The sequence below is a fragment of the Pristis pectinata genome, chromosome 1 (genome assembly GCF_009764475.1).
Source record: "Pristis pectinata isolate sPriPec2 chromosome 1, sPriPec2.1.pri, whole genome shotgun sequence".
Lineage (NCBI taxonomy): Eukaryota > Metazoa > Chordata > Chondrichthyes > Rhinopristiformes > Pristidae > Pristis > Pristis pectinata.
Genome location: NC_067405.1, coordinates 13,212,348 through 13,226,758, shown reverse-complemented (window position 1 = coordinate 13,226,758; position 14,411 = coordinate 13,212,348). Strand labels below are relative to the sequence as shown.

The 14,411-nt window shown below is 43.5% G+C and overlaps 1 protein-coding gene across 3 annotated transcripts in view; it reads left to right on the top strand.

Annotated features, from left to right (window-relative positions):
* The first annotated feature begins 5,400 nt into the window (after positions 1 to 5,400).
* LOC127572752 (contactin-associated protein-like 5) overlaps positions 5,401 to 14,411 on the top strand; it is a 1,205,714-nt gene continuing 1,196,703 nt past the window's right edge. For all 3 annotated transcript variants that reach the window (XM_052020359.1, XM_052020369.1, XM_052020350.1), the window contains exon 1: positions 5,401 to 5,589. In XM_052020359.1, the coding sequence (XP_051876319.1) occupies positions 5,505 to 5,589 (85 nt within the window). In that variant the 5' untranslated portion in view covers positions 5,401 to 5,504. The remainder of the gene's footprint in view (positions 5,590 to 14,411) is intronic.

Below are 14,411 nucleotides of genomic sequence, written 5' to 3'. Positions count from 1 at the left end.
AAGAGCCCATGGGCTTCAGGGCAATATGGCAATTTGAATCCAACATTTACTTTGCAATAGATGGCAGAGGGTGATGTACAAGGGTTGTGTTTGTGACCAGAAGCTTGGGACCAGAGGTGTGCCAAATGAATCAGTGTTGTTTGTTGCATACATTAATGATATGGATGTGAATGTAGAAGTCATGATTAAGAAGTTCACAGATGATAAGATAATTGCTGGTGTTGTGCATCGTGTAGGGTGTGGTCTTCAGCTACAGAACAATATTGATCAGTTGGTAAAATGGAATGTAATCCTGAACAATACACAGTGATGCATTTTGGGAAGACGTATAAGGTGAGGATATATGCAATGAATGTACAAAGTATTCTGGAATAGAGAAACCCTGGTGTACATGTTCGAGGATCCTAAAGTCAGCAGCACAGGTAGATAAGTTAGTTAGGAAGGCATACAGAAAACGTGCCTTCAGTAGCCTGGCCACAGAATATAAGAGCATGAAGTTTGTGCTCTAACTATATAAAACATTGGTTAACCCATGTCTGGAGTGGTGTGTTCACTTGTTCTCCATGCTATAAGAAGGGTGTAATTGCATTGGAGAGGATGTAGAGGATATTCACAGGATGTTGCCTGGGATTAAGTATTTCATTGTTGAAGAGAGACTAAATAAACTGGGATTGTTTTCTTTGGAGTGGAGAAGACTGAGGGCTGACCTGATTGAAGTATACAAAATTATACAAAATTCTGAAAGGAATGGATAAGGTCTCTCCAGAGGTCCCTAAAACCAAAGGGCAGAAGTAAGTAAGGGGTTGGAGCTTTCAAAGGGAATTTGAGGAAGAACCAGAGGGTGGTTGAGCTCCAGAATACACTGTCTGAGGAAATTCCTTTCTAAACTTCCTACCTTCCTACCCCTTACTTGTGTATGCCCTTTGGTTATAGACACTTCTGCCAAGGGGAAACATCTCTCACCATCTACCCTTTGACAATATTTAAAAAATATTTAAGTGAGCACCTAAAATGCCATAACACAGAAGTGGGTCAAGTGCTGGTAAATGGGATGAGTACAGAAAGGTACTTGATGGGTGCCATGGACACAGTGGGTCAAAGTATGAGCCCTATCATCACTATTTATCCCTATCATCACTAACCACACAATTTATAACATGCAGCGAGGATCCAATATGATAATGTATTTAGCTTTGTAAAGAGCTGTTTGCCATGCCACTGCTTTTGTGATGATGATTGAATTTCAGGCATTGAATTGATGACAGAGCAAGGAAAAATGCAAATAGGTTGGCTTCTCCTTGCATGAACGACAAAAAGTCACTCCAGATCAAAATCTCAGCTATCACCAACACCGCAAAATCACTGGAAAAAATGCAATGACAGGACTGTGTTATAAAGAGGTTCACTGGAACATCCTCTAGAAATCTACCCAGATCCTGGTACTTTCTACAGCTGCGTACCCTGCTCCATTCTCACATCAACATCTCCACACTTGACATGTCAACACATGGGTAAACATTACTATTTTGAGAAGTAAATCGTGCCCTAAAATATCACTGCTTCTGTGGCTCAGGGTGTCATTAAACTACACTGTTGTCATGGTAAAAACAAAGGGTTCAGCCATACTTTAGGCTGGAACAACAATGGAACATGTTGGACACACTTGGCAGGTCAGGCAGCATCTGTGGAAAGAGAACCCTCAGCATGTCCCTCATAAGTGTTACTAATTGTTACAGATGCGCCATAGAAAGCATCCCATCTGGATGCATCACAGCTTGGTATGGCGACTGCTCTGCCCCAGACCGCAAGAAATTCCGAAGAGTTGTGGACACTGCTCGACACATCACAGAAACCAGCCTCCCCTCCTTTGACACTTCCCACTGCCTCAGATAAGACAAGATATCTTTATTAGTCACATGTTCATCAAAACACACAGTGAAATGCATCTTTTGCGTAGAGTGTTCTGGGGGCAGTCTGCAAGTGTTGCCATGCTTCCAGGGCCAATATAGCATGCCCACAACTTCCTAACCCGTACGTCTTTGGAATGCGGGAGGAAACCAGAGCACCCGGAGGAAACCCACACAGACACAGGGAGAATGTACAAACTCCTTACAGACAGTGGCCGGAATTGAACCTGAGTCGCTGGCACTGTAAAGCATTAGGCTAACCGCTACACTACTGTGCCTGCCCAGCTGCAAAATCCTGAGAGCACATACCACCAGACTAAAGGATGGCTTCTATGCCACTGTTACCAGATTCTTTAATGGACACCTCATCCGCTAAGAGATGGACTCTTGATCTCCCAATCTACCTCTTCGTGGCCCTTGCACTTTATTTGTCTGCCTGCACTGCACTTCTACTGTAACTGCAACACCATATTCTGCATTCTGTTGTTCTCCTTATTACCTTGATGGGATTATGTATGCAACGATCTGTCTGGATGGCAAGCAAAACCAAAGCTTGTCACTGTATCTCAGTACATGTGACAATAATTAACCAATACCAACACCAGAGTTAACACATCAGCTGGAATACCACTCATCAGAACTAGGAAAGTGAGAAAGTACGTTTTTCTTTCTTCATTTTCTCTCTTCCCCTTTCTGATGAAGCGCTTCCAGTGTTAACTCTCTCCACAGATGCTGCCTGAACGTTTTCAGCATTTTCTGGTTTTATTTCAAATTTCCAGCATCTGCAGATTCCCCCACCCCTCCTCCCAGTTTCATACCTACAGTCAGTAAGCGAGTGGACGGTAATGGGGACAGGGCGGGAGAATGGAGAGGCAAGTTGGAGAATCCCTGATCATATTGAGTGACAAAGCGTCATAACGGCGGCAAGCAACCACCTACTCCTTATGGTTCAAGCGGACCTCAGCAAGAGTTTGTGTCCTGAGGCCGTCAGGAGACAAATCTAGGGCAAAGTTCATTTTCGTACTGACTCCGACTGTATGAAGATATTGTCCACTTATACCGTCAATTAAAAAAAAACATCCTTTTGGTCACACGTTACAACTTTCATCCAGCAGCCTGAACGCTGAGAATTGATGTCCTGAAGCCCCCTTTAACTCAGAAAAAAATGGTTAAAGGTCCCACCATTGAGCTTCCGGGCTTCCCCCCTGCGTTATAAATATTGGACAACACTGAACACCAGTGAGGAAGGGGAGAGAATGTGAGCCCTTTTAATTAACAAATGAGTGATGACTAACCGGCCATACTTGTCGGTGGTGAGGTGCACTGTAGTCTCCGATCCTGGTCATATCATGGGGGGGGGGGGGGGGGACGGGGTGGGAGAAGCAATGCACTTAACCCGCTGTTACTATACACGCTGGATGCCAGTCCCCGGGACACTGCTGCGTGCCTTTGCCTATATGAAGGCACAATTGATCATCAATCGTCTGTGCCTACTTGTCGCAGCTTACAGCAATATCACACTTCTCCGTCCCTTCCCAATTACTCGCGCTCTGTCCAGCTGCCTTCGCTATTACCAATGGCTCAGGCACCAACGATCCCGACGGTCGACCAGTTCCCCTCGAGCGATGCTTCAAGCAGTCGGTGATGAGATACCTGCCTCGGATTAATTAATCTTTATTTCTAACAAGATCCACTGGGGTTAGGGATGAGCTAGCGAATGTATTAAACGCACGGACGATCTGCCCATGTTACATTTGGAATAACTTGGCGATTTGCTTTTTTTTAAATTTTGCAATCAATCAGCCGGAAATTTATCAATATAGCGCTGGAAGTGATGAATGTGGCCCAATTCTGAAGGGAAGTGGTTGAACGCGCAAGAGGCGATCCCCGAAGCGTGGCGCGGCTGCCTGTCGCGGGAGCTGCTCTGATCCCACTAATATTGTCCGTCATAACGCGGTGACATCTACCTGGGCTCTCCTAATCACGTTCCTTCGGCGTCCCTCGGGTGAGAAGGGAAGCAATGTGTCTAAATTAACACGTGGATTCTGTTGTCATTTTAGGAGATTTTCTCACTACGCAGTTTAAGCAGAACATTTTTTGCCCTGCATTAAAACAAAAAAGTTGCAAGCAATACTGACCAACTTTGAGCGCTACTTGATGTGACTCGGCCCGGTAGCGAAGCTGGGTGACCGTGCAGAATGGCCACAGGGAAGGGGCGAAGAATTTGCACCCAGAATCCTGTCAGTGAGATGAAGCGTGCGGCCCAGGATCCCGCAGCCTTAACACCATTTAACTACCGTCCCGCTCCACGCTTCCTCACTGAACATCTTCTTGTCAGCCACAGGACAGTTGGAACTCAGCCCTATACCGGCTAAACGGTCTCTGCCACTCGGAAATAAATCAACCTCCTCGAGGAAATTTACCTATGAGTCCCGATGATGGAATATTCAATCAGTCACTTACCAAAATTATCCTCAAATACCAGAACTCCCTCGGCTAAGGGGTGGCTGTCGAGATTTACTTTTTAGACACTCGGTTACTAACATTAATAACTAACATTAATAAATTCAATGGCACTGTTGTATTGATTGTAAACAGAGTGGTTACAAAAGTTGGCACTCGGGGTTCTTAAGCTATTGTTCAATCCCTCTTTATATGGCTCATGCCAATTTTAATTTGCTAGCATTCTCGCGGAACGGGTTGGACACACGGGCCATGCTGAAAAACAGTAAATAAAAGTTAGTGCTCTGGTTTTGGGTTTAACTTCTGTTAATCTTAGTTAAAATGAATTGATCTGTACAAACGGTATGCAGGACAAGTTTTTCACTGTACCTCGGTACAAGTGACAATAATAAACCGATTCCAATTCCAAACTGTTTCCTAGTGGATACCAAAATGTCACCATCGACGTATACAATCCAATCACCTAGAATCGAAAGGGAATGGCAATTGATTAACCAATAATCAATAAGTCAGTGGGAACGTTTAAAATAGGATTCTGATGGCCCGCGATTCTTGTTACAGTCGGCAAAAATACGCTATATAAAATATTGGGATCAATTATTGTTGGTGTTTAAACTTGGAGTTAAAATGCATTTTAGTGGATTTATAGCAAAAATTCGGCCTCCTCTGTTCCCCCCTCCCCTTCAGAGATTTCTTCAACGGTGTCGAGTTAAGTATGAAAGTAACCTATGGGCGGAAGAGGCGCTCGTCTGTTTCTGTGGACCGTGTTGAAAAACTGAATCCGGCGCACACAGGGACCGTCCGTCACCTCTCACCCCTCCCCGAGAGCTGCTCCTTGCATCTTTTTCGTTCTACGTCCGTGATTCCGGGGACACAGCCTAGCGCAGCAGAACGTGTAGCGGCGGGATGGCGTGAAGCAGCAGCTGTTTCGAAGGGGGAGGAGGAGGAGTAGGCAAAATTGAGAGGGAAGGGGAGGGAGGGAGGGGGTGGGGGGAGAGAAGAGAAAAGAGAGAGAGAGAGGAAGGAAAGAGGCCAGAAGGAACTCAGATGCGTGCTGAGGTGAAGAGGAGCGGGGAGTTGCTGTCCTGATCGCTCTCTCTCTCTCTGTCTATACCCACTCGATCTTGTTTGAAAATGGATTCGCTCGCTGGTATCAAGCTGTCCTTTGCCGTCTCCCTATTCATCAGCTTGTGGGCGTGTGTTGCCACAGCTCATTCCCGTAAGTACAGCTCTCAATGTGTCTTTACAGACCCTTACAAAGTGCCGCAGACGACACGGAGGCGAGGCAGGGTTCTTACAGTAAGAACCTCCTTTGGTTGTGCAGGAACTGGGGAGTGAGATCCCCGCTCGGATCTGACGGGGGAGAGTGGTGTGTGCATTTTCAACCTTGCAGTACCATACTCCCGAATACACCGCAACATTAAATAATAAGAGTTTTACACTTCATTATAACACGAACTGGGATTGTTTTCCACTGTAACTTTTGCCTGTAAATGGAAGTCGCGCGATCGATGTGGCTCCAAGTGTAGCTGTCTTGAGCCCCAGTAACTTGCCGGCACACAGCGCGGAGGTGTTTGGAACCCGCTTAGATCTCGCCGCTCGCAAGCCGCGGGTGAGACGCTGTGCTTACAGGAAGCCCTTCGGCAAAGCGAGCTGCTGTCAAGAGTGACAGTCCGCGACTGTTTACAAAATAAAGCGCTTCCCGTTGCATCCGAACACAGTGAAATCCTCGTAAATGCAAACTGGAGGGAGAATCTGACTAATTGCGGATCTTTAACCGGATTAAAGAGACAATATTAAAACCGAAAAAGATATGTAAATAACTCGGCACCAATCGTAAGGCAATGATTTGTTCGGTATTTACAGGACTACTAAACCAGTTATTTTTAAAACAGAACCCACAAGTTACTGGGGAAGTCTAAGGGGGTGGGCAAACTTAATTGATTGAACTAGGACGATTCAAATCCCAGTCTGGACTGGTACCCAGCTCGGCGGTTCTCTTGACCATGTATTTACCTTTTGAGCAAGTTTCCTCCTGTCTCCACACTGGCGAGGTCAGAAAGCCGCCTTGCTCACCCCAGCCGGCGTCTCTTCAGCCACAGGACAGCCACAGGAGATTTGGAATGTGGCAAGCTCCGGAGGGGTAATTCAGGACACCAGTGTGGTCCCGAGTTTCCACATTTGCACCGCTTTCTCGAACATCAGAGCGAGAGCCGTTCTACATTTTAATTAAACTTCTTCAGTCAAGTAGTTAATAAATACCATGAAAAAGCGTGTGAGCAGCAATGCATCGTCCCCTTCCCATGAAATCTTTTTAAATGTTCAACATATAAAACTAACAGGTGTAATTTTTCCTCTTGAATCTTTTTTTTCATTCCTGCATACTATGCATTTTCCCTATGTCTATTTGGTGGTTGTTAATCCATTGCCGCTTCCTTGCACCATGTCGTCTTCCCCCGTGTGCAGGTCTGTTTGTACACAAGACCTGCTTTCTCGACGACCCTGCGAGTACTCTTTCAACGCAGGGATGCTTACCGGCGTGGACACCGCACGTCCCAAACCTCCCCGTGGTCCCAGTAACTGGGATCACGCTTACTCCAGTTAACCCCGGCCCCCAAATCACGGGTGACCATTGTCAGATAACTGTAAGTGACAGCCCATCATTAAAAGCTAACGTAGTGGCTTCAAGATGACAAGTGAACGCAATTACCGGGAAGTGAGATGGTAGTGGAAAGCATACAAGTAAAATGCTGACAGATTGCAATCACGCGCTTGATGACAATACGTCTTGTTATGAGAAGAGTCTAACTTTGTTAAGGAAGATTTACAGCGTGCTTTCAATTGAAACTTGCTATTACAGTACTTGCTATTTTGTTGCATTGCATGGGTTAACAAAAACAGCCTATTACAGCAGAGCAAAAACAGCCTGTTACGGCCCGTCATTCTTTAAGCAACATCCGGCAGACAATTGCCATACCCAGGGTGTTCAGCTGTCACAACTTTGGTGTTTAGTTTGAAGTATAAAGCACGTTTCACTTCTACAGCTGGGTATTGTGTGAGCCGTTCTCTGTGCTGCAGTTCTCTGCCAGGCTACAGGTGTCGCTGTGGAGCAAATGTTGCTCAGACAAGTTGTACTGAGTCCTGCTAAGGAGAATATTGGTTTTAAAACGGTTTTTGTTTACCATTCATCACTGAAGTGAACCACAGGAGGAGAAAAATACCCGGAAAAGGGTGGGAATAACTTGATTGTTGTGAAACTTTATATTTGGGATTTAATATCCCCTTTTATTGCAAATTATCTTATGGTAGTTTCTGCCTTCGGGATATGGAATTAATGCAAAATCGATCTATTGAAAGTACTTTGGGATTTAGAACGCTTATTATATTAGTTTTAACAAATATTAACAAGTTTTGAGTTGAATTTTAAATGGTCAGTTCTATTCATAATGGATTCCTGGCGTGTGCTGTTTGAGCTCAAGTCAGGCCTCCCGCTCCCTAATGATTATCTGGTGATTATCTTCCCGAGAGGAGTCCGGAGCAGGGTGTCTGTGGGTTCGTGTTGACTCCAAGAGATGATGGAATCTAAGAAACCACTCCATCTTCCGTGCCAGGCTCAATGACAGACAATTGAGCAAGTCTTTCTGCTGTACAACAGGGATGTTGCTCCCGGATGATTAGCCAGTATTGCAGATACCAACTATTGGCGCTGCAACTTTTTTTTTCCATTTCAGCTTCAGAATGGTGCAAAGAATTGTCCTCTAAGGTAGCACAGATTTAACCTGAATGCATCGCCCACCCAAGCGCAAGCTTTCGTAGTCAAGTCTCCCCGTTCCTTGGAGTTTTCAGTTTTATTGCACTGTTTCCAAAGGGACAATACAACTGATTACGGCAGTGCCGAAACGATGTTGGCAAACGTTGTCTTCCACAGATAGAACGTAGAACATCGAACACCACAGCACAGTACCAGACCTTCGGCTCACAACGTTGTGCCGACATTTTATCCTGCTCTAAGATCTATCCAACCTTTCCCTCCCCCATAGCCCCCTATTTTTCTATCATTCATATGTCTATCCAAGAGTCTCTTAAATGTCCCTAATCTGCCCCCACCACCTCTGCCGGCAGTGCGTACCACGCACCCACCACTCTCTGTGGAAAAAAAAACTTACCCCTGACATCCCCCTTATACCTTCCTCCAATCACCTTAAAATTATGTTTCCTCGTGTTAGCCATTGTCGCACTGGGAAAAAGTCTCTGACTGCCCACCCGATCTATGCCTCATATCATCTTGTACATGTCTAACGTCTTATTGCAAATTTAGTTTCGTTATTTACGCATTAGATTTCCAAAACCGGCCTTAACGCCACGCTTGTGTTATTTTTCTGCAGTGAGTTGTTCTTGTTAATAACTTTTTTTCTAGACACCTGGTCCTGCGTCCTGGCCTTCTGCCTGCTCTGGATCTCTTCATCTCTAACTGCCGACGGGACATTAACTGTCTTAATTTCACCTCTCCCCTCACCTATTCCAGCCTCACCCCCTCTGAATGCACTGCCCTCCACTCCCTCCACGCCAATCCCAATCTCATTATAAAACCCAGCACAGTTCCTCCAGCACTTTTTGTGTATTGCTCCAGATTCCAGCATCTGCAGAATTTCTTGTGTCTAAGTCACTTTTCGGCTGCTTTACCTAATGACGGGAAAACGTTCTTGGATTCTGGGTGAAATTGCATTAACTGCTTTTCAATTTGAGATCTGAGGCGCAATTTCAGTTCAAACACAGAATACATATCTCCGACCTAAATACAAACTTTGGATCCGATCCTATTAGCTTAGAAGTCAATCTTGAGATGGAAACCTTTATTTTTAAAGGCCCAGTTTCATGTGCCGTCTCAGAATGAGAGAGTTAGGTTTTAAAGACGAGTTACACAAACGTAGCTTGTCCTGAGTACAGAAGATAATTCATTGATGTGATCAACGTGTTTACAATGCGAAAACAATTCAGTAAGGTGGATGCAGAAACATCATATCCTCTGGCGGAGTTAGCACCGAGAAAGGACTATCTCAAAGTTCGAGGGAGAAACACTTCTTCTATGTACAAATTTGGAATTCTCTCTGCAGTCATGGATGTTGGGACAATTTGACCTTTCAAGACTGGGGGTGGTAGGATTGTGCTGGAAGGGGATATTAAGGAATAAGGAGCTAACGTGGTAAATGGCGAAATCAGCCTTGATCTACTTGAATAGCGGGGCAGGTTCAGGGGACTGAGTGATTTATTGCCGCATTCCTTAATCTTTATCAACTTTGCTGCATTGCTAATGGATGTGACATTGACTCCATAACCTGACAAAGCGATAATACCGCATCCAAATACAAGTTGTAGTCAGAACTATCCTTGGGTTGGGGTAGAAAGTTTTGGAAAGCTTTGAACGTTTATAGACAGAGCTGGAAAGCCGGGAAACCCATTTCAAGAACTGGTGGTTGGGCCAGGGGTCTACCGTTGTGTTGGGCTGCTGAAGTAGAAATGTTTCCCCGCAGCGTGAACAAGGTTAAAGAAGCATTTTAATCCGATAACGTGAGTGGGGCGGGGACGGACAGCGTTAGTGACAAAAATAGTGAAATGCTAACATGGAGACCATATCTTACAAAACTGTATTTATGCAAGGGGTCTGATCACATCTGTTGTCAACAGGTGACTTAAGAACAAAGGACCATGAGTTCACACGTGGGCATTCGGACTTCAATGGTTCCATATCCCTTGACACCATTTATGAAATATGCTCCTAAATTTCTTCCCTTTCTGCTTCAGATGAGCCACTGATTCCTCTGGGCAGCCATTTGATCGATAATTATGTCACTTTACGGCCATTTTCAAGAAAGCAGCGCTGAACTACCTCTTTAGGGCAAAGTATGTAATTAAGTCCCCGCATAGAGTTCGCCCAGGCTGCTGACCGCAAATCCACTTCCTCTGTCTGACCAGAGACAACCAAAGTGTTAGTGTTTCACTTACAAAAGAACCAACAGACTTTTTTTGTAAGTTTAGAAATTGATTATCCAACTTCTTGTTTAACTTTGTATCTCGATAATTTGATTCGTTGTAAATCTAATGAACGGTCAGACACCCGGGGTGACATACATTTACGCCATGAAGAATTTACTAATGCTGTGCTGTGGTTACAGTGTGTGCCCAGCCACTGAAGCAGCGGGAGACGAATTATAGTCGTCTCTACTGTTCGTCCTCATGATAAGCTTGCATTGTGTGTGTGCGATTCCCGAATCATTAAGGGAGCTGGCCATGGTACTGAAACAAACCCCAGATCTAGCACGGGTTTAATCGTGGTTAAATCTTTGCAATGGGAACAAGCGGTTTGCAACGATGTGTGATGCGTGGTAACTAAAAGAAATCGGAGCGGCAAGCCTTAAATGAATAAGTTAGAATGCACGCCTGCAGCTAGTTCATATTGAAAACTCTTATCTTGCCAAAGCTGTTGTCCTTTTTGCTTCGTCCGATCCCTTCGGGCACCATCTATCCTTTGCATGAACACATCTACAAGCGAGTACTTTGTAAAATTGTCCAAAATTAATGTAGGATCCGAAAATGTCACATCGTTACAATGGACGTAGCTTCGATCCCCAATATGTGTGAAGGCCCCTTTCTGCTTTAAACCCCTTTTCTCTTTATAATCTACCAACTTTGGCTATAATCTCCGAAATTAGAACACAGAACATAGAAAAAGTACAGTACAGGAACAGACCCTTCGGCCCACGATGTTGTGCTGAATTAAACACCCAACTAAATTAATCCCTTCTGCCTACTCAAGATCTATATCCCTCCACTCTCTGCCCAATAAACACCTCTGCCGTACACCAATACCAATACAAATACCAGCCTTAGCAGTGCATTCCAGGCACCCACCACTTTCTGTGTAAAAAAAACTTGCCCTGCACATCTCCTTTGAACTTATCCCCTCTTACCCTAAATTAATGTACTCCAGTGTTAGACATTTTGACCCTAGGCAAAGTACACCTGTTGTCTACCCAATCCGTGCCTCTCATAATTTTATAAACTTCTATCTGGTCTCCCCTCTGACTCCACTGCTCCAGAGAAAACAACCCTAGTGTGTCTAATCTCTCCACATAGCACATGCCCTCTGATCCAGGCAGCATCCTGGTAAACTTCTTCTGCACCCTTTCCAAAGCCTGCACATCTTTCCTATAATGGGGCAACCAGAATTGATGCAGTTCTCCAGATGCAGCCTAACCAGAGTTTTATAAAGCTGCAAAATAACTTTCTGACTCTTGTACTGAATGCCTAGACTAATAATGGCAAGCATATCATACACCTTTTTACCATCCCATCAAGCTGTACAGCTACTTTCAGGGAGCTAGGGACTTGGACCCAGAGACCCCAACTTGTGGGAGAAGTGACCTTGCACCTTATTGTCCACCTGCAATGCACTTCCTTGTAACTGTGACACTTTACTCTGTACTCTGTTATTGTTTTTTACCTGTACTACCTCAATGCACTCTGTACTAACTCAATGAAACTGCTCTGTGTAATGAATTGACCCGTACAATCGATATGCAAGAAAAGTTTTTCACTGTACCTTGGTACAAGTGACAATTATAAACTGATACCAAAATGTCTATAGATTGTAAAATGTACAATTGTGCATGAGAAGAATTGGTCCCTCAAACCTGCTCACCATTGCATAAAATCACTTCTGATGAAATTTTGCTCAAAATACAACTGTCCTGTTCCTTGCCCTACTGTGTAGTTTAAATATCTTACAGTCCCTGTCTTGAAAGCATTCAATGACTCTGCCTCTGCAGCTCCCTGGAGCAGAGAAATCCCCCTGAAAGAACAAATACCTCAGCATCTCAAGTATTAAATGGTTGACCCCTTATTCTGAAAACACACCCTACTTCCACATACTTCCACCAAGGAAAATCCCGTCTCAGCATCCACCTTGTCAACCTGCTTCAGAATCCTCACAAAGATCACCTGTCACTCTTCTAAACCAATGATTATTGACTCAGCCTGCTCATAGTCATACAACAACCTGTTGAATTTGGCACCTTCAATTCATTCCATTGCTAACAGCTGGTCTGGTAACATATTAGTCACTGCTGTATGTACAACACATGGTATGTGCATAATTTATCCATTTTCAGTAATTCTATGAGAAAGATTGGAGAAACTGGGGCTGTTTAATAAATGTGTTCAAATTAAGAACAGTCTTGTTGAAGCAAACAAAAAGAAACTGTTTCTAGTAGCAAACACACCAGGAATTGTTTTTTAATGGACTTTTCCCAAAAGCAAAGTAGCGCAGAAGCTGGAAATCTGAAATAATGACAGAGAATCCTGGAAATATTCAACAATGCAGGAAGCATCTGTGGAGAGGAACAGAATTTTGATGTTAAAGATGTATCATCAGAACTGGAAATCAGTTCTTAAAGAGTTCTTACAGTTCTCACAGTTCTTAAAGTTCTTAACTTAAAGAGAAGAGAGGTTGCTGGAGGGAAAAACAAATGTCTGTAACAGGGTGGCAAACTTAGTATTAATTGAGAAATAGATATTGACCAGAATTTCTTGAATCAAAATCATAGTGCTGTGGATGTTTTATATCGTTTCAGTTTATTGCCTCATCCAACATCAAGTGGCAGAGATTGAAATGAAAGGAAATGGGTCTGATGACAGCATTATCAGATTATAAATGTGAAGGGGAAGAAGTGGATTTTTCATTATTGATATTTTTCTTGGGATATGATTGTTGTCAACAATGCTGGCATGTATTATCTTAATTGCCCCTAAGCAGAGAAGGCATTTACGTGTCAACCACTTTGATGTATTGTGGATCCTATTGGTACCTGCAAGTTTCAAGTGGAAACTGAAACAAAGAAGTATGAGTGGAGATTTATTCAGTGTATGCAAGATAATGATTGGTTTAAATAGGTTAAATTGAAGGAAATTGTTCTTATTAAGGAAGCAAAGGCAAAAATTTAATATTTGGAGCAACAGCAACAAGGGAGATGTGCACAACAACTTCTGTTGTCACTCAGACCTGTAACTCCCTACCTGTAAGGGCAGTGGAAACAATCAATCAAGGCTTTCAGAAGGTAATTGGACAGGCACTTGAGAAGGAATAATTTGCAGGGCTATCAGGAAAGAACAGGGTAATGGGACCGATGGGGTTGCTCGAAGAACTGGCATGGACTCATTGGGTTGAATGACCTCCATCTGTGCCATTATTGTTCTATGGTTTTATGTGTGTTGATGGTTTATTCAGCCATTCAGGTCCATGTGTAAGTAGATTTGACTAATTCAAATGTTCTCTCCCAACAATATCAAAGTTTATCAAGCAATAGATTCAGACAGCCCAGAAAGCAGCACTGGGGCACACTATGGCTCCAGAAAAGTTATCCTAGTATGAACACAATCTCTTTCTCGCTCTCTGTGGGCATGGAGCTTTTGCTTTTTTTTCCCCTTTCTAACTCTGTTCCAATTCCCATTTGAAAGTTGCTAATAAATCTTGTGCCTACTGTTCTTTCAGGCAGTACATTCCAGATAACACACTAAGATTTTTTCTCAACAAATGCTTCTCATCTCTCCCATGGCTTTCCTGCCAGTTATCTTAAAATTGGAAGCAGTTTCTCCTCATCTATCAAAACCACTAATAATTTTAAACTTCTTTATTAAATCTTCTTTGCTCTCAGGTTCAGAATCACAACATTGTACAATTTCCCCAATTTACATGGAAGAAGACACCTTGGGACATCCATCTGTGGTTAACAACACAACATAAATGCAAATTGATTTTGTTGTATTGTAAAAGTATTACCTCAGCGTGATAACATATTACTGAAATTTGTATAATGACACCAGATAGACAATAGCAATGTTAACTAATGAAATTTATGATATTTTATTTGACTTGTGATATTTTATTTTATAATGGAAATGTATCGTAACTTGATTAAGTCGGTTAGGGCAATGCAAAGTTATGTTGAAGAACAATGTGTTGCAAGAGGTTCGGTACAAGTGACA